At 40.5% G+C, this 21088-nt stretch overlaps 2 protein-coding genes across 4 annotated transcripts; one reads left to right on the top strand and one right to left on the bottom strand.

Annotated features, from left to right (window-relative positions):
* Positions 1 to 13218: 13218 nt before the first annotated feature.
* Positions 13219 to 16872, bottom strand: LOC147317904 (transcriptional regulator protein Pur-beta). Its single transcript, XM_086315323.1, has one exon. It carries the CDS (start codon positions 16438 to 16440, stop codon positions 15523 to 15525), a length of 918 nt encoding a protein of 305 aa, XP_086171449.1. The 5' UTR covers positions 16441 to 16872; the 3' UTR covers positions 13219 to 15522.
* A 137-nt stretch (positions 16873 to 17009) lies between these two features.
* Positions 17010 to 19853, top strand: h2az2a (H2A.Z variant histone 2a). 3 transcript variants are annotated; one of them, XM_086315327.1, is made up of 5 exons: positions 17010 to 17189; positions 18151 to 18228; positions 18348 to 18461; positions 18592 to 18721; positions 18842 to 19853. In XM_086315327.1, exons 1-5 carry the CDS (start codon positions 17082 to 17084, stop codon positions 18901 to 18903), a joined length of 492 nt encoding a protein of 163 aa, XP_086171453.1. In that variant the 5' UTR covers positions 17010 to 17081; the 3' UTR covers positions 18904 to 19853. The 3 variants fall into 3 exon arrangements, with proteins under 3 accessions (XP_086171453.1, XP_086171451.1, XP_086171450.1); XM_086315325.1 differs by having other exon boundaries at positions 17030 to 17185; XM_086315324.1 differs by lacking the exon at positions 17010 to 17189 and having other exon boundaries at positions 18145 to 18228.
* The last annotated feature ends 1235 nt before the right edge of the window (positions 19854 to 21088 follow it).

The following is a 21088-nucleotide window of genomic DNA, read 5'->3' as shown; positions in this document are numbered from 1 at the left end:
GCCAATCGTATCATGTTTGCTACATGAGTTTCTAAGACCTCTATCTCATCAACATGATCAATACTTGCCATAATTTCAAAATGTTATGGACAAAACTCTATTTTGGTCTAAAATTAACATTGTTGTTAACAAAAGTTGCCAAAATTGTATCAAATGCGATACAAAAAATATACAATAAATTTCTGATAAAACTACATCATAAACAACATGATATAGCAAAAACAAAATGTAAGGGTTAGAACTAATTTACTGATCATCCAGCAACACGAACAGATATAGAGAAAGTGTTGAGAAGTGTGATGTTCCCTAGCTCTTTGAGTATAAGGTTACAGGTATGTGCTGCTTGACGAGAAAAGGCTGAGTAACATTTAATTTGGTTTATTTTATTTCAACTGAAGGGAGTTCACACCATGAAAAATCAGGTTTTAACAACTTACAAAATAATTTTTATTAAAAAGATGTTTTTCATCTTACAGAGTTTCTGTTAAATGTCCCACTTTTCTTTTTACATCCACCAAAGTCTTCAAGGTCAACATAATTATTTATTTGTCAAAAGTTGATATAAAGCTTTATAATTGCAAAACTTTGATTCTTAAAAGTGCGGGATGTATTGTCAACATATAGAAAGTACTATAATGGGATTTAAAATATCACGTCACATCTGACCAAAGTGCAAAGTACATTTAAAAAGAGCAATTAATAAAAAATGAATGAAGACAAAATAAAATACGAGTCCCTTAAAAGCACAGCGGACAGTGAGCTGGCTCGGTGGTGGACTGACCTCCTGGAGTGCTTCTTGTTTATATTGTGTTGCATCTGGAAACTGAGTTTTGAGGACTCAAGTTTTTTAATGCTCATTCACAACTGATACATTTAACTATTAAATCCATTCATCCAGGCTAGGCCGGACGGCTCCCCGGTCAAAGTCGGGCGATGGCGGTATGTGTGGTTTGTGGCTCAGCTGCAGGGGAGGGGTGGGTGCTGAGGAGCATAGTGCCCAGAGCTGGCAAACTTTCGCCAGTCAATGCTGGAAATCCCATAAAAAAGTGTTTCTGAAAAAGTGGTAAATATTCCCATAAACACGCTCCTAAACCTTATGCAATATGTCATTGCCAAATGGGAAAGGGTATCATATTACTATGTATTAAGATGTCACTCAAGTTCATGCATGTGAAGGCAGGTGAGCAAATACGTTAAACAGTACAGTGCATGTAAGAACACATTCTGGGAATTCTCCAACGACTTCTGTAAAAAGTTGTTATTTGAAGTTGTGTTTTACCGGTCTGCAACAAGGTGGAAGCACCATTTGCATATGCCACAAATGTGCAGCTTACACTGAAAGTTCTGCTTTTGTAAAAACCAGCCTGCAGTCTTGCATATACAGCTTTATGCAGAGAAAAAGTTGTTTTCTCTGAGCAAAACTATTCTATCATCAGAATTATGTCAACATTGATATTAATATAATATAATCTCACCCTATCCCCAATGTCCTCCTCTGTCATACGTCTGCCATCTGTCCTCGTGCCTGGCAGCTCAATCTTCAACATCCTTTGTCCAGTAGATGTTAAATATGGGGCCTGGACATTTTGTGGTGTTATAACGGTGCTCCCTTTTAGCACTGATATCTGTCTTTGTTTGATGGAAATTGTCTCTAGAAAAACACACAAATGTAACCTCTGTTACCAGTTTATTTGTGAAGACCTGTTTGGAAGCTTCACTTCAGAATTTTTGCCATGTTTGTTTATTGAAGCCAGAAGTTTCCACATTTCCACATTTATTGTTTGGATGAGCTTTAATCATAAATTGTATGTATATCATATATTATCTGATAAAAAATAGCATATAATATTTCATCTGTCCCAATTATGTAACAATTTAAAAATCAGAAAAAGAACTATATAGAGAAGAGTTATGAAAAATGTTATTAGAAAGCGCAACAGGATTATTCCACTTCAGTTAAAGAAAATACAAATTTTACTGCATTTATTTATAGCCTAACCCACCAGGTGAAGATATTGATGTCTGGGTGGAATGTTGTGACAAGAAATATGTATTTTTTCAGTTACTCAGTATATTGTGACATAAATATGACAAAAAATGTTTAGCAATTTTGGACTCAAATAGATGAGGTGCAAAGGTTATATGCATTTCACTGGTGCATCTTAACACCAAATTGTAAAAGAATATGTTGATATACTTAAAAAATGTAACTTTACAGCCTTGCAGATTTCATGATACTAGATCGGGATAGAAGTTTGACATTTGCATGCCATACTTGATAAAGTTTCAGTTCATACCAGTCCATGTTTATCAATATTGCATGAGTAGTTTAGGAAACATGACCATTTCAAAAATAGAATTTTTCTCAATTTGGACATGTTTGCGAAAATTCAGGGGTTAAAAGAAGAGCGATACTGTAGTGTGGCACTGCCACCTATAAGTTCTCTGTCGTACGTTTGAATCGTTCTGTGCGCAGTTTCCATGTTCTCCCTGTATCTGCATGGAGTTTCTCCAGGTACTCCAGCTTCCTTCTGCAGAGCAAAGACATGCGTGGTTATGTGTTAAACCTGCAGCAGACTGGCAACTTGTCCAAGGTGTACTGTGCCTCTCACATCATGAAGTGAAGAAGTGAAAGAGGATGGACAGTTTGCAGCTCGAGGTCAATTTTGCTCAATAAACCATTGAGGATCTTTTGTGGTTAAAATAGCCAAACACAGCCCTGTCTGCATAGCTGCTGCTGAACCACTGCATTTTACCAGTTTCAATTTTTAATCTCAGTTGACATATGATGTTGTAAAAACAATAATAATAAAAAAAAGTCCTCACCTTTGTTCATCACTGCAGGGGAAATAATGCCGGCTGCAGGTTAGCAGCACTTTGTTGATCTCTGCTGCTGTCATGTGGCGTTTTAGAGGTATTGCCATTACCTGTTACAGATAACTAAAATATTCCAGTATTATGAAGAAAGCATTATGTCCTGTCAGTCAGCACTGACAATATAAACAAGTCCTGATATTGAGATGGCATTTAATTAACCTGCAACTGATGTTCCTTTAAATAAAAAAAAAGCCTAGTATGACTTCAGCAATGAAGGGTACTTTCCAGTCTTGATAGCCCCAGTCAAATTTGCAACACTGGCATCTTTTATTCCTGAACTTACATGTCAGTGAAGCATGCAAATAACGGCAGGAAGATGGAAAAGAGGAACCGCTTTATCTTCAGCTTGTCGGGCCAGTAAAACAACAGGAACAACAGAAAGGTTCAGATACAGGACGGATAAGAATAGACACAGAGGCACATAATAAATAATAAATAAACAATACTGATAATGAAGAGATATGTGTGTGCGCGCGCATCTCTCTGCAGTTTAGTTCAGTGGATTGGAGCTCATCGTCTCTTCCATTCATGCATGGGATTAGGATGACGCTCTATCGTGTGCACAAAAAATGTACAGTTTGCCTGAGCGTGCAGCAGAGAGCATTCCTCACACATGGCAACATGGGCTAAAAATAGCCCCTCACTCACTATTATAGGATATTTGCTCAGCAGCTCAGGTCCACATTTGTTATATACATGCTCTCTTAAGTTGCAGTCATCCTTCATCACAGTCTTCTCACCATCATCTAAACCTGCTGCTGATGGATTTTATCAGACAGCAGGAGTGGAAACACTTGTATCATCAGAAACGCTAGAAACACACAAGCATTGCACACTCCATTGACTATATAAGCTGAATTTGTGCATCTCAAAAAGGGTTATTTGAAATAAATTTTAAAATCACTGCTTACTTTTAATTTAATTGATTTAAATGTTAATAATGCACATCTGGTTTTTAGCATATATAGTTAATATTAGTCAGTCATAAGGTCACAAATGTACCTTAAATGAATTCAGCTTAGCCTGGTCACACCGAGTAATGGCCATTATCAATCTGATTTAATGTTTTAATATATATATGGGAAATAATTAGGGATTATTATAGCGCTATATATTCATTAAAATTGTTTAAAATAGTTTGAACAACCTTTTTCTCACTTGAGGAATAAATCATTTACTGGGTTGCAGGCACAGGACATAAATCAGTGTATTAAATAATTCTAAAAATAAATATATAAATAAATATATTTACTAGGGGTGCAACGATATTCGTATCGATATTGAACTGTTCGATACAGTGCTTTCGGTTCGGTACGCATATGTATCGAACAATACAACATTTGTAATTTATTTTATCAACTTTCCTTCTGACGATGCTGTCTGTGTTGAGCGCTCAGTGAATCTGCGTTCGACTACTTCGCCTAGGCTGCACTGTGAGCGCAGATCCACTGAGTGCTCAACACAGACAGCATAGTCAGAAGGAAGAGCGCAGGGCAAGCTAGCAAGACAGAAGTTAAGCTCTCCAGATCTGGCGTTTGGAATTATTTTGGTTTTCATGTGACGTATGACCCTGAAGGTAAGCGAGTCATGGACTAAAGTAAAACAGTATGTTGGATGTGCCGTGCAATGCTCAATTACATGGGTGGGAGCTAGTGTGTTAGCGCAGTTAGCTCGTTAACGTGTTGGCCGTCTAGCCCCATGCACGGGGCGATCGGCGGTAGCTCGTTAACGGAGATTTGCCGTGTTGTGGCGTTAAGGTCATTTCAACGAGATTAACCTGAAATCACTAGTGGGAACACAACGAATATGACTGCACATTTACGCCGACATCATCCTAGTGCAAAGACAAAAACAACAAGCATGCTACTAACTTTAGCCGAGTCATTTAGACAGCTGTTAGCACATGATTCTCCTTATGCTGCTGAGAATATAGCCCAGAAGAAGCGGATAGTATAGCTTTTATTTTGGAAAGAGACATTTCTATGTAATAAACTCTCTTTTCCAAAGATGAGTGATTCCTCAATCAGATACAGGGCTCGCAATATCGCTAGCCCGACGTCCTGGGGCTAGCGATTTTTTTCAGTCGGGCTACCAAAATCTATCTCTTCCCTGCCCGTCGGGCTATTGTAGGAAGAAAAATATATGACAATGCTTTTGCATTCTTTCAGAAATGTAGCTGGGTAATTATGTCATTGGCATCGGTGAGCCACTGTCAATATGTGACATATTGAAATCGCGTTTGAATTTGCGCTTGTTTTTTTGCTTTCACTTTGCAATCGCGCGAACTGTGTATAGAGAGCGACAGCACTGATCTGTGACTGATGAAAATTTGTGCACCAATTCCTCTGACATCGTCTTATTAATCGTTAGCTCACTATGCAAACATGACAAGTGAAATCTCCCGCAGCAAGCTTAAACATGTGAGAGGTTGATCGCGCAGAGAATCGCTGAGCTTATGTGAGTGCGTGTGTAAAAGCAGGAGGATATATATTTCATTTCTTCTGAGCCAAATAAGACAGGTCAGGGTGAAGAAGTGACAGCCAAAGAAAAGCTTACCACAAAACGGAGAAGTTATGACAAATCAGACTATAAGGCAAAAAGAAAGTGCAGCTTTATGGTTTCATGGACAAAAGAATTTCTGTGGCTGCAATATGACAAGCTAAATAACCAGGGCTGCACATAAGTGGTTTTTACATTTTTAAGAGACTTTGAACATAGCATGCCAAATCACAACAACAGTTGCTTCAAGATGCTTTATAGTGTAAGGTAAGACCCTACAAAACTTCCTGGGTAGGGAAATAAACCTGTGTGTTGTTGGAGTCAAAATATGTAACATCTTGTTAGGGCTCTAAAGCCCATATGCAGGGTTGCTTCAACTGATTGTAATCACTAATTCTGGCTCATGGCTCTTTCCAAACAACCGCTATAGACCATCTGCTGGGACAGGGGTTTCTTCTGGGTAGAACACTCAGCAGCTGAGTCATGTCTGCAACGTAATGCAACACACCCATTTTGAAATATACATGTGAAATGTCACACTTTTAGCTTCATTGTGATTCATGATGTTTAGTTGTGTTTTATAAGGTTTCCAGAAAATCTGAGCTGAAAATGCTTTCAAAACTTAAATATATGTTACATCATATACTACAAAAAATATCCTTTTTGCACCAACAAAGAGATTCCAAAAGTGCTCAGTTCAGCTGAAAATGTTTGCATATCACTGTATGTTATGCAATGTGTCCTTTAAAAATATGAGGATACTGAACATGTGAAGGACAGAAGACATGTCACGCCAAAAAAAAATATCTACAACAGATGCACAGTATTTTATTGTCATGTCCTAAAGAAATAAGAACATAACTCAGCAAAATCATAGCACGATAGCTGAGAAATGCATCCGGTGTTTCATTTGATCAATCTACTATTCACCCACAAATGATGAGTCAGGTCTTATGGAACGATGACTCCAAATTTGAGTTCAGAGGTCAGGAAAGAATTACACAATTCAATGATTGTCTACAGTCATGTTTAAGACACGTAGAGGCTCTATCATAGTTTGGGGCTTTGTTTTCAATTAGTGGTATTTGGCATTTTGTCTAAACAAACTGCCAATGCAGTAAAAGACCTGCATAGAAAAACACAATGGAACGCTATCAGTCATGGATTGGCCTCCCCATAGCCAAACCTCGACATTACTGAAGCAGTGCGTGATCATTTTGTCAGAGAAAAGAACAAAAGACCTCCAACATCCAAAGAAGAGCTTTGAATGTCCTTCCAGAAGCTTGAAGAACCCTTCTTGAAGGCTATTTACACGAATTATGGATTAGTTTGCCTAAGAGGGTTCCGGTCGCGTTGAAGAAAAAAGATGGCCACACCAAATATTGACTTCCAAGCTCATTAGAACAAATTCTGTTTGCTTTACATGCTATATTTTATGTATTTCCCCTTTTCTTGGCAAATTATAAAGAAATTGGGGTGGCTCAAGACTTTTGTACAGTATTGTAGATACAGATATATTCACATTTTGCATATACGAAATGTTAACATACTTGCATATATACATATCTAAGAACTGACTTAATTATACACATGTGCTGAATTTCTGTTACAACTGGATTTTGAAGTTTGATAAATGATTCATACTGATAATCATCTAAGTAACTTAAGTTGCGTGTAAATGGAAGAGTCTGAAAAGATTCCACTCTTTGAAATGCGAGGGTGTGGTTGTATTATATTTAACTACCTACTCATATAGCAGACACATCTGGGGCTAAACATGACAACTCAGAGCACTTTTGGCTCAGTTACAACACTGGTAAACGGCCCAAAGCTGGACATTATGTCACATGCAGATGTGCGTGGTACAATCTAGGCAGATACACTTACCCTGAATAATTTGTGTCAGCCAAGGTCAAATTAGGATATAAGAGACCTGCACATGTAGGACATAGTTGGACTATTATTACTGCCTGGGTACTAACAGTATGAAGGTGCATTAATATATTCATCATGATTTAGGTTTAATAGTAATTTAATTCCATTGTTAAGAATTTGCAAATAGAGCAACAGTATTTTGAGCATTTTAGACAAGGACTCATGACAAGTTAGAGCTGGTCATTGTAACTGTGAAGCTCAGTGGGTGATCTTTAGTCAATCCATTTTGATCTAGAATGAAACATTTGAGCAATGGTTCAATGAACATGTGACCAATAAATCCTCTATCAATATAAAAGTGTTTTATATTTCTTTTTCTGACAGAAAGTACTTAAATCACGCTGTCCTTCACACTGTTTCCTGCACTGATACTAAACATTTTCTGGTTTCTAGACATCTCTGACTCTGCTATAGACAATGAGTTCAGACTGATTCTTGAAGTTGGCTTTAATGTGAGGACTCAGGGCTGTGTGTCGGACAGGGTCGTCTGCAGTACGGGGGCCCCACAGGGAACGGTTCTGGCTCCGTTCCTCTTCACCATCTACACTGCAGACTTCTCCCACAATTCCACCCAGTGCTTCCTGCAGAAGTTCTCTGATGACTCTGCAATAGTCGGCCTCATCACTGATGGGGACGACAAGGAGTACAGAGGACTGACTCAAGACTTTGTGGACTGGTGCCAGCTGAACTACCTCCAGATCAACGCCAGTAAAACCAAGGAGCTGGTGGTAGACTTCCGCAGGCACAAGCATTCTCCACTGCAACCACTGAACATCCAAGGTATGGACATTGAGGCTGTGGACAGCTACAGGTACCTTGGTGTTCATCTGAACAACAGACTGGACTGGACTCATAACTCAGACGCCCTCTACAGGAAAGGGCAGAGCAGGCTGTACCTGCTGCGGAGACTCAGGTCGTTTGGGGTGGAGGGCCCACTCCTGAAGACCTTCTATGACTCTGTGGTGGCTTCTGCTATCTTTTATGGTGTGGTCTGCTGGGGCGGCAGCATCTCTGCTGGGGACAGGAAGAGACTGAACAGGGTGATCCGAAGGGCCAGCTCTGTTCTAGGATGCCCTCTGGACCCAGTGGAGGTGGTGAGTGACAGGAGAATAGCGGCTAAGCTGTCATCCCTGTTGGACAACGTCTCCCACCCCACGCAGCAGACTGTGACAGCACTGAGCAGCTCCTTCAGTGGGAGACTGCGGCACCCACGGTGTGGGACGGAGAGATTTCGCAGGTCTTTCCTCCCCACTGCTGTCAGACTCCACAACAAAGACTTTAACTGAACAAACACACACATCCACACATATGCAATAACACTAAGTGCAATAATCTTTTCTGGCATCGTTGTATTTTTACTCAGTTGTATATAGTATTCGTATTCTATTTTTATCTTATTGTATATTTTTATTCTATTTTATTCTACTGTATATAGTATTTTATTTTATTCTATTCTGTACAGCTGTGTACTGTATTTATTCTTATTGTATTCTAATTTTTGCCTCATAACTTTTGCACTGTCCACTTCCTGCTGTGACAAAACAAATTTCCCACGTGTGGGACTAATAAAGGTTATCTTATCTTATCTTATCTTAATCATCAGCTGAGATGCTGCTTACACAACAGAACTGTTAAAGTAGTGATGCTGACGTTGTGTTAATGTGTGTAGACAAAATGCTCTATGACAGAGCTTCGTGTCACTCAGTGGTCAAAATACTGTAAGTCTGAACTGGTTTCATCAGGAATTGTCATGACCTTGTAGGAACCATAGTTGTCTGTCTCTCTGTGCTTGGTATGCAACAGTCTCCTGCCCAGGGTGTATCCTGCCTCTTAGTCTACAGCAGCTGGGATAGACTCCAGCACTCCTGTTACCATGAACTGGATATCAGAAGACGATGGACATACTTGACATACAGCCTCCTTCTGAAAATATCACTTCCTTTTCTCATCTACTCACATGCATCACCTGCAAGGTGGACTCCATACATGCATGGATACATTTCGCTGAGTGTGTCACGAGAGGCAGAGGTTTGGTGATGTCTTTAACCCCCACCACCTCATAGAGATCCAATCCACTGTCTTCTTCATCACCTCTCACACTTGTCTGCTTTGAATGATGGATGGGCAGCTTAGTGTGGCTTGTATTTCTGGAGCAGGCCATCAGGACACCAGCACCATGTGAAATAATCCCTTCTTCCACTGACACCCAGCTCAGCATGGTATTACATGCCCTTGAGCTGTACTCTCTCTCTCATTCTCTCCCATTAGTGCTCCGTCCCTCTTCGTTTAGCCTCTCTGCGCACTCTTCATCACTCTGAGCTCAGGGAGATCATATAAACTGGCTAACCCATGGCGGAGGGGGTGGTGCTGTTTGTGTGAACTTAAATGTGTATGTGTGGATGTAAGGCCCATGATGTTCGGATGAACTGCAAGGTTAGAGACAGTGGAGTACAAAGCAGGATTTAGCATCACTGCTGTGAATCACAGAGTGAACTGTGCTGCTGCTAAGCATCAAAGAGACGTACCTCCTGAACAGCTGCAACGATATTTGGGAAACAAAATGTGGTAGCAGACAGCCTGGAGATACAATGCATCATTACTACAAAGCTGGCACATTAAATCCGAGTCGTTCATGTTGTTCATGAATCACTGAGGTCATATTGAGGGTTTACTGAAAGTATGAGGTGCCTTTTTCAGGAAAACATTGAGTGCTTCTGATCCTTTTATTTAGAAATTGTGAAACTGGAAACGTAATCACATCTCTAGTTTGATCCCACAGAGCTCTGGCTCTGCTCTGGCTCTTATCATTTCCTCAGCGGCAGTCCTGACAAATCCTGATGAAACCAGTCCAGACGAAGCAAAGCAGTGCATCACATAGAAACGTCACTCTGAGCTCAATCAATTCGCTGACACGCAGCTGAACTGTTAGAAACCTCATGATTTCACAGCTTGACTCCGTAAACACGACCTCAGCTGATGATTAATATAAACGTCATGAACTGAGTTTTTTGAACAGAGTAAGGTTTCCATTACCCAGAAACCAGAAAAAGCCAAGCAGCTTCCCATATACATGTTCACCACACTGCACTGTGCTTTAGAGTAATATAAAAAGGCTCACTTATATACTTGCATACGATATTAACACTAAATAACACAATACTGTGCAAAAGTCTTGAGCCATACCATTTTTATTTTTATTTTGCTAGGAAAATGTGAACAGTAGTCTTCATGAACTGTTATCCAGGCTTCTCGAAGGAATTCAGAGCTCTTATTTGTATATTGAACTTTTATTCCTTCCTTCTATTCGCTCTCAAGATGATCCCATGCTGCTCAGTAACGTTGAGTCAGGTCTCTCACTGATAGGATTCCATTGTGCATGTGTTTTCCCTCATATGCTTTTGCTGTATTGGCTGAGGGTTTGGGATCATTGTCATGCTAAAAAAAAAAATGAAGCTGTTGCCAATCAGATGCTTTCCAGATGGTAGTGCATGGTGGATCATAATCTTTAGTTTTCTGCATACACTACTGGCTGTAAGGCATTCCTAAACCATGACAGAGTGTCCACCATGTTTTAAAATGGCTGTACTCACTAGTGAACCTGTCTCCGGACCTCCTCTGAACATACTGATGATAATTTCTCCATAAGATATGTTTCCTTTGATTTTCCGACGGTGTAAGTGACTGCACGTCTGTTCCAGTTAACAGACGCTTTACTTTCTGAACCATCCTGGTGTGAAAGTGTGCTGTAAGGAGATTAGCTGGAAACTAAATGAGCCCGGATATACCTCATATAGAGGGATAATACCTTGGTCGTATGACTTATTATTGGAGATTATGTATCAGAATTTCAGGAGCGGGACCACGCCTCCAAACACACTCCTTCCAGTTGTCATCTATATAGGTTCCCCCAGTTCTGCAAACTGTTCATTCTCGTTTACGTTCCCCACCCTCCTTGTTTTCAATTCTTTAACTTCTTCACTTCTATTTAGTACATGGGGATCTGCCAGGCCCAGGAGCTGTCGCCAGGCCCCTTCAAGGCCTTCCCCAAACCGGAGCTCAATTCATTTAGTAGGTAAAGCATTCACCTTTACCTATTAAAACGCTGTCAAGCCTAAAATGAGAATGTGGGCCCAGCTAGTGAAATGCTTTTTCAACTCACTGGTTAGCGCTGTTTATCCCCCCCCAAAAAACAAGAAAAAGATTTAAGTCAAATTGCGTATTGTAGGTGAAAAAGAGTAAACTAATTAAAGAAATTCATTTTATTTCAGAAGTCATTAGGCCTGTATGGATATCTATTTTTAGGAATTTTTTTTTTTTTATAAGATAATAATAAACTACAATAAACTATCACGTTATTTAACATCACTTTTCTGCCTATGTGGGTTCTCTCCAAGTACACCAGCTTCCTCCCACAATCCAAAGACATTCATATTAGACTAACTGATGATTGGCAGTAGATCTGAATCTGAGCATAACAGGTTGTCCGTCTCTCTGTGTTAGCCCTGTGATATACTGGTCACCTCTTCAGAGTGTACCCTACCAAGCATCCAATGACAGCTGGGACTGGCTCCAGCCCTAAAATGGAAACTAGATAGATGGATGAATGTTGCTGCTTATCTTAATCTGCCTGTTGGAAGTTCATTATTATTATTTACTTCTTCCTGTCAACAAGGTGTTTAAGACATTCCTCAGAGATTTGCATCCAGCTTTACATGACAGCACCACACAGTTTTTTTTTTTTTTGATGACCGCACATCGCTGACATGGTGACATGGTGTGCTATCCTGCTGGAATAAGACATCTGAAGATGAATATGCTGTAGTCATAATGAGATGGAAATTGTCAGCAATAATGCTCAGATATGTTGTTAAACCACGATCAGCTGATGCTAAGGGGCCCAAATTAATATATAAGGCATGATGGATCCATGGTTTTATGTTGTTTGCAGCCAGTTCTGACCCTCCCACCCGAATGTGGCAGCAGAAATCAAGACTCATAAGAGCAGGCAACATTTTTTTAAGCTTCTATTGTCCAATTGTAGTGAGCACGTTTGCAAAATAGGTTCAGTTTACTGTTCTGTAGCAGTTTCAATGTTCAGCATATTGCGCATTTATATATGCTTGTCTAGATACCTCGGTTTATCAACAGTTGATTATTTGAGTTGCTGTTGCCGTCCTATCACCTTGAAACAGTCTGGCCGTTCTCCTCCGACAACAACAAGGCATTTTCACACAGGGAACTGGATGTTTTCTGTCAAATTTTCTATCAAATGCATTATCACTGCAGTTGATACTTTAGTGTAAAATTTATTTCATTTTTATAATAGACGTCTTAAATACAGATTATGTTTTATTGTCCCATCCTCACCACTCATGACGAAGGGCTAGAAACCATTGTACTAAACTGGACTGTGCACAAAACAGACTCAGCCTTGACTTGTTACAAGAGAATAAGCTGCAGTCATACCTATATACCAGTACGTAAATTAAATAATAGAATACTTCTTCTACTGCTGATAAAGGGCTTCAAGGACTGATGTGTCATACCACGTCATATCATGTAACTCCACAAATTTTAAATGAAAATTTTTTAAATCATCTTGAAGCTACAGCAGGTAACTGTATCAGATTAATAAAGGTATTTCTAAGTAAATTCTCTCCTTGCAGCTTCTTAAAAATCTGAATATTTGATAGTTTTCTTATTATATTAAACTGAATATCAAGTTTTAGACTCCTGTTCAATCACACCCAGCATTACAAGGACATATTATTGACGTCTGCATAGTAATGAAAGCATTTTTGATTATATTGCTGAGACTTTATGGGTTTAGGTAGCAAGTATATTATTTGCTGTCTGTCTTTTGTTTTGGGAAATAAAACAAACAAACAAAAAAAAACACCACACCTCTCCTGAGCAAAAAATCTTTTTTTTTTTTATTTCTCGTTGAAAGGAACTTGGTAGAATACAGCAGAACACACATGACTGAAACAGCTGCCATTTCACGTAACACAGTACAGGAAGAAGGATGTAGTTCAATCGCATGTGTAATATCATATATAGTATACTCATATCAATAGAAAAGAAAAAAAAAAACTATTGCTCCCAGGTGTTTATTTTTTTCATATGGCATTTCTCTGCTGTGTTGAAGTGGGTAAAGTAAAATTCAACGAGAGGTTTTGCACACCAAAGGAAATGGGACAATGAGAGTGACATTTCCCAGAATATGTGGGAAAGTTGTGGCTTTTTTTTTAATTAGGCTGTGAAGTAAACTTTCTTTTGTCTATTGCAATGCAGAAATAAAACTTTAAACCGCTCTCAAAAAATATGGATAAATACCATTATACAGCAATCAGAATATGCAAAAGAAAAGAACACAAGGCAGCTCCGCGTAAGAGCAGGCATGCAAAAATGATCATATTTTAAAAAGGAGCACTAAAGACGAAATGTCGATGACTTCAGGTGTTTATGTTTGCGCCATTTGGCAACTGATGGAAAGCCAATTCATGACAAAACATGGGTTAAAAGGTGTGGACTGAAACGAGGGGACAACTCGATGCTCTGTAAAGTGAACTGGAGTGCTGAGTGTTTGCTGACAAACTACTTCAGTGAAGTTGTTTCTATAAATTGCTATAACATACTCTGTTATCAATTTGTTGTACTCTCTTTAATTTCCTCTAAGGAAAAAAAAAAAGACATGTTAGGAAAAAAGCAGGTATGAAATATCACCCTGGACATTTGCATCCAAGTTTAGTGTTTTAAATAAGCCACTTTAGGCAGCATTATCTATTAAATGTCTCGTATTTCTAAGACATATTTTAATATATCTCTTTTGAAAAATAATTCTATCTATACTTGATCTTTTTTAGTAAGTAAATCTCTTCCAGTATATATATTTTTCTTTATGTTCCTTTAGGTACAGCACCCCATTATGGGTTTTAGTTTTCCAAAAGCACCTAATTTATGTTACAATCAGACTGAATAATACTTCAGTCATTAATGGTCTGAGTTCAAGATTAGAGGATCCAAATGGTGAACCCTAAGTGAGTCAACAAGATCAATACCCTTGAGACTGTAGCTCAAGCCCGGCAATATTAAGCTTTTTTTAAATTCGTGACCAGTGCTACAGGCCTGAGCTCACTGCGTCCCCCTTTGAGAAGAAGGTCACAGGGGTCAGACGTGGCCATGCATCTTAGGAGACATCATCAGTTGCCACAGATGGCTCAGCTGCAGCAACTGGCTGACCAGATCTGCACCCAGAACCTCTTGAGGATGATGCACAGGCACAGGTAGTGCTGATATATATAGATATATACCCCAAAATACAGATGGGACTTGCCAGCCCTGAGACACAACGAGCCACGTGTGAGCAGGCCACACCGCAATTCAGCTATCGGAGCAAGAAGTCAGCACCTGAGGAATGCCCAGGAGGGAAAGTGGAAGGGTGCAAAACAAGGAGAGAAGAAGGGTGGGAGGTCATTTGAACTCATTTGGATTGTCTGTAGAATCCAAATGAGTCGTGTGCTTGTAACAGATCACCTTACAGGGAACCTCACTGGGCTGAGAGGATGTCCGGCGATGCCAAGGGTGCCACCCCACTCCCATGTAGCTGAAACTGTGGCTCTGAGCGTTGTGGGTCTGTCTGGGCAAGCTGTTCATTACAGGTCACTTTAGACAAGAAACACACACAGCCATGGTGAACGGTGCAGGTGCTCTGGCTCACTGGCACACTGCACCTGCTGGTTTGGGTATGTCACATGTTTCACACTTCCTTATTATCATCACACAGACTACAGGTCAGCGCCAGGTGAGCTCTTACCATTTGATGTCAACTAGAAAGTGGTACCGGTAATCTACTGCTGTGTCTCTGCCAAACTTAATTTGCTGGGCTACATGTGAGGTCATATGGACAATCAATATATTTATATTTATATATATATTCATATATATTTTTTAAATCAAAGGGGAAATCTCATACAGGAGCTGACTACTGCAGTCTGCACTCAATTAGCTATAACATCCACCTAAACTTTATAACATTATTCTCTTATATAGACAGTAATTTCTCAGTCAAATATACTTTTTTTTTTTTAATTATTTAACTCCGGATTCATTTCATCATGCACAGAATAGTCGTTCCTCTCTCTCCGTTTATATCCAGGCTTTGCATCATGTTGTCAGCTCCATCACAAATAGCCACCACTCCTCTCTGCATCAATCGTCGTCCACATCGTCTCCCTCCGACTCCTCTCCGGCTCTCCTCTCGTACATCTTATCCCGGTGCCTCTCCTGGATCTCTTTCATTTCCTCGGCGTAGCGGCTGAACGCTCCCCCGAACTTGCTCCACGCCTTGAAGGGGATTGTTATAGAGTTTCTGTAACTGGGCTTTACTTCGCTCACCCGCAAGAAAACTCCATACTTGTTGGATCCAACGTCAAAGAAGAACCGCTTGGAGTCCACCATGATTGAGGTGCCCTCCGGAAGCTCGCTGTAGCCCCCGGCCCCTCCGCCACCGGCAAGCTCTTCCTCATCTCCCCCGTAGTCGTCTATCAACTTGGCCAAGGCGTCACGGAACTCTATTAAGCCTTGGGCCGGGAGTGCGATGGTTTGTCCAGCCTGCAGGCCAGCACCGGGAATGCCACCCACTCCGACTCCGAAACCAGGGCCTCTATTGACGGTCTGTCGGATCCGGAGAAACCGACCCCGCTGGTTCTCCTTTAGGTCGAGGTAGTATTTTCGGTTCTCACGCACCAGGAACTCGCTCTTCAAGGCCCGTCTAGGCCCGGTGTCATCCCCACCGGAGGACTGAGCAATCTGCTCCGGAGTACTAGGCCCAAGTTGGGCGTAGTGCTCTATGAAATCCCCCAGGTAGTCACGGAACTCCGCCGCAACTGACATAGAGAGGGTCAGCCGACTTTTGGAGCCGCCAGCTCCGACTTCGGCGATTTTGATGAACCGGCCTTTGGCGTTCTGCTTTACGTCAAGATAGAAACGTTTATTCTGAATGTCCAGCCGCTTCGACGCCAGTTCCTGGGTCTCCGGTTCCCGCTGGTAATGCTGAAACCCGCCGCCTCCACCCCCTCCGCCACCGCTGCTGCCACCGCGCTCACTACCACTATCCCCATCCGCCATCTTCGCCACCAGCAGCCCGTTTTCTCTGCGTATCTTTGACCCCCACCCCCCTTGTTACCGAGCTCACGGAGGCAACCGGACGCTGACTGCTGAGCTCCGGTTGGCTGTTGTGCCTGTCAGTTAAAACATCAGACGAAGAGCCCAAGTTTTCATTCGCTATTTCTCCTGCCTGTCAAGACAACGTAACGGCTTTCCAGATGACATTCGAGGAGATACTGTATTTGCAATCCATAACTGCTTATTGATTATTTGTAGCATATGTTCAGTGGAGTACATGTCATTTAGAGATCATTTTACAGCCATAACTAATTCATGTATGACGCCAGTAGAATAATATACACGTTTGAAGACGTTATTCGTGTCCTTGCACTGAATTTCATGGATTTCACTGAATTAATCCGAGCTATAGCCCGCTTTGTTATGTATTTTGTACGGTTTTAGGATGGATGTCCCTGGAAGGACACTACACACAAACACACAGTCCCGCCTACTTCGTGGTTTCGTGCGCAAAGACAGGCACGATGAGCTTAGGGTGGGGGATGGGTGGAATTTCTGCAAAGGGCAAGGCTATTGGTTTAGACTGAGATTCGAAGTAACAACGCACTCTCCTATTGGCTCTCTCGGCTCCCACGAGGGGTTGCATGCAAACGATTTGCGAAAAGGTTTATTGTTTCTTTGCTTTCGGGAGCCGAAACTGTTTGGAATCTACTCAGCGCTACAATAAAATAACGCGTCGGGAAAAATGGTATGTGAACTCGGGGTAATGCTCAACGTGTTATAGGATATATTGCCGTTTTTTAGCTTGAATAACTGTGCAGTTGTAGAAAGTCCTGCTTTGAATTTGAACTGGGGAAATCCGCGCAGAATGTGTGTGGTTAACAAGCTTGCTAAGAAGCTAACTGACAGCTAAACCATTAGCATTATCGTTACCGTAAGAAGTTCGATTCGTGTGGATTTTCGGCTAAAAGTAGACTGCTTTTAAGCTTTGAGTGTTTGTTCCGAGTTGTTTTGGGTATATTTGCAAATTTTTGGAGGTGGGTCGCTCATTTAAGAGATTAAACTGCTCTTTGAGTCGGTGTAGCCTGTGGATGGTGCTTTAGCAGTAACTGCAAGCTAACTTTAGCTAGTTCGTTGGCTTAACGGCTGGTTAACTGTTAGCTGCTGAATAATTCCTTTAAAATAAGTCTGCAGGTGATGCAAATTAGTAAAGACTACTTTGTGTTTTATTTGAGTCCAAGTGACTTTGTAAGTCCAACTTTCTTTGTCAAAATCTCTGAATGAAAACTTGACCGCTGACGGTCTTAAGGCGGCGCGTCTGTTTTGTTTGTCGCGGGGTCACTGCCAGCAACCTGCTGACAGGTTCTCGTATTTTTTAAGGAACGGAGTCGTTATTGTCTCTATTAAATCGGTTATTTTATCTTTAGGGTGTATACTTGCTGTTTCCGGGGCCGGTTAACGTTGCTACTTTTCATTTCTGTTTTATTTTTGATTGGCGGGAAAGCGACAACTGTTGAACCGGGCGTAACGTAAACTACTAGAACAATAACACGGAGAGCTCAGCGGTGACTCTCTAATTTATTCAGATTCGATTTTGCTATGTCACTTTAAGTCTTTTATTTTTCATTTAATACAAGTCAGGCGTATTCGTTTCACATTTGCTTCCACTTTCTGATTTCATCTTCTTCTTTTCCGTTTAATCACTCAATGCAGGCTGGTGGCAAAGCAGGAAAAGACAGTGGCAAAGCCAAGGCAAAAGCGGTGTCGCGCTCCCAGAGAGCTGGTCTGCAGGTAAATGTCAATCATTTGTCGTGGTGCAGTTTGTGGCTTTGCTGCAGGTGTTAAACGCCACAGGACGTTTGCTTTTGAAAAAGAAATTCGACCACTATCTTACTTCTGTTTCCTGACAGTTCCCAGTGGGTCGTATCCACAGGCACTTGAAGACTCGCACAACCAGCCACGGTCGTGTAGGAGCCACAGCAGCTGTTTACAGTGCTGCCATCCTTGAGTACCTCACCGCTGAAGTAAGACTTCCCATTCCCTCCATTTTAAACTTTGTTTTGATTAACAGTGTTACTTAATGTCAGCTTTGGTTGTTTTCACTGTAGCTAATTTTTTTGTTGATATGAATCCTTGTTTCTTTGTTTTTTCCAGGTACTAGAGTTGGCGGGTAACGCCTCCAAAGACTTGAAAGTGAAGCGTATCACTCCTCGCCACTTGCAGCTGGCCATTCGTGGTGACGAGGAGTTGGACTCCCTTATCAAGGCAACCATTGCTGGAGGAGGTGAGCTGGCAGTTTTCTGGACTGATTAATCGATATCTTATATAAACCATCTGTGTACAGATTGTATTCTATTTACAGATTATATATGTAAATCTCATGTACATTTCCTTTTGCTTTCAGGTGTCATTCCCCACATTCACAAATCCCTCATTGGGAAGAAGGGCCAGCAGAAGACTGCATAGATGCCATGTTGACCAGAAATTTGGGGGCTTGGGCTTTGAACGGACCAGGAGTTCACCTTTGTTCTTTTTTATTATTAATATTATAGCAAACGAAGAGTGATTGTTAGCCTTTGTGTTTGTTATATTTACCAATAACTAGATAAAAAGTACAGAAAACCCCTTAAAGACAGTAAACCCTTTGTATGTTAATGTAGAGCGTTTGACTGGGGAGTTAATGATTATTTGAAATGGTGGCAGTGAATTTGTTTGATTGGCCTGGCTCTGTGTAATGTTTTATACTGAAAAAACAAATTGTTAAACTGTTTTTTATATAAAAGATCTTGTTTTGTGGTTATTTTCTCTGAAGTTATGATATTTACTATGACACATTTTTAAGGAGAATTTCTTTTTTGAAAGTAAATTGGATAACAGCTAAATAGTAAGATGGTGCTTCTTTTCCTTTTGACTTACTGTAAAAAAAAATTGAACTGCACAAGAATAGTGATGTATTAAAAGTTACTTTTTTTTTTCTTACATCAAAATGAAATAACGTGTTGTAACCGCCTGCTACAGTGTTTTGTCTTAATGTTTACAGCAGTTGAAAAAATGTGTTAAACTTGAAACTACGTATTAACAGTGTAATCCTCAGCTAATTGGGAAACACTGATTGTAAACTTGTTGCCTCACTGTGGAACACAAGTCCTGCCATTTGTCAGCTACATATCACCACTGGGTACATTCAGTACTCTGATACTTTGGGAAAATAAGTAGAGGATAAGTAATCAGCGCTGAAAACATTTGTCTACACTACCAAAATATATAGGCATACTAAAAATATATTTATATTCCCCTTCTAAAAGTCCATTTCATTTTTAACGTTCAGATTTTGGAGCCTTTTTTTCTTTTTTAAGCTGTATTCAGGGAAATGACTTTGCCTATTTTATCTTTGAATAAACACCATTGGCATGTTATCTCTGACTTGGTTTGAAACATAAACTCATTTATAGAGACTGGAACATTACGTGTGACGCTGCAAATCATGAGCATAACTCCAAATATGCTTTCACATTGACTTATAGTCGTATTTTGGAAACTCCAGAATGGTTAAAAACAAGACTGTGCTCTTATGACTCAAAACAGCAGTACCAGATAAAAGCTTTCTGCATAAAAATAATTTCAGAAAATTAATGTTAATATAAAATCCAATCAAAACTAAACTATAAAGTAGCTTACGTTTCTGAGATCTTATTCAAGTTAGAAATTTCAAGTGGTCTTAACACTGGTTCAGGCTTTTATGTCAGGAGGGTTATCCCCTACTATTGCCAGTTACTCCGTACACTAAATAAGCCTGTTCTTTTTTACATTGACATTAATAATAATTTATCCTACAGCTAAATATATCTCCACACTGAAAATACCCCGAACGGAAAACATGGGAAAGTTTTCTAAAAACTACAAATCGTCTATTTCAATTTATATACCATCAGTTCTCTTAACATTCTTGTAAAATTTACTGACAGTTGTTTTAATTGCATGATTGTTATGCATCACTAAGATAGAGGGTTTTACGACATGTGATCAGATATTTAAACCTGCCTTAAGTTCCATTTAAAAAAAAGTGGGCAGTGATTGCATTTAATAGTGATGCAATCACTGCCCACTTTGATAGGAACCCCTGTTCCACTGTTTGTTATCTCAAATATATAATCACACATCAGCAACTTGATGCATTTAAGCATACAGACATGGAGAAGATAACCTGCTCAACTGATCATCAGAATGGAGAAGAAAGCTAATTCAACTTTGAACGTTGTTGCTGGTTCCAGATTGGCTTATTTCATTCATTCATTCGCTTCCGCTTTTCCTTTTCAGGGTCGCGGGGGGAGCTGGAGCCTATCCCAGCTGTCATAGGGCGAGAGGCGGGGTACGCTCTGGACAGGTCGCCAGTCTGTCACAGGGCCAACACACAGGGACAGACAACCAGTCGCACTCACATTCATTCACACATAGTGGCAATTTGGATTAATCAATTAACCTATCCCCACAAGCTGCATGTCTTTGGACAGCGGGAGGAAGCCGGAGTACCCGGAGGGAACCCACGCAAACACGGGGAGAACATGCAAACTCCACACAGAAAGACCCCGGCCTGATGATGGAATTGAACTCAGGACCTTCTTGCTGTGCGGCAACGGTGCTAACCACCGTG

Source organism: Aulonocara sp. 'chitande type north' Nkhata Bay, linkage group LG12 (genome assembly GCF_057382095.1).
Source record: "Aulonocara sp. 'chitande type north' Nkhata Bay isolate Kocher_YH1m ecotype deep benthic linkage group LG12, A_spYH_male_GT1.1, whole genome shotgun sequence".
NCBI classification, from domain to species: Eukaryota; Metazoa; Chordata; class Actinopteri; order Cichliformes; family Cichlidae; genus Aulonocara; species Aulonocara sp. 'chitande type north' Nkhata Bay.
Note: the sequence above shows the minus strand (reverse complement) of the source record. Positions and strands in the feature narration are given on the sequence as shown.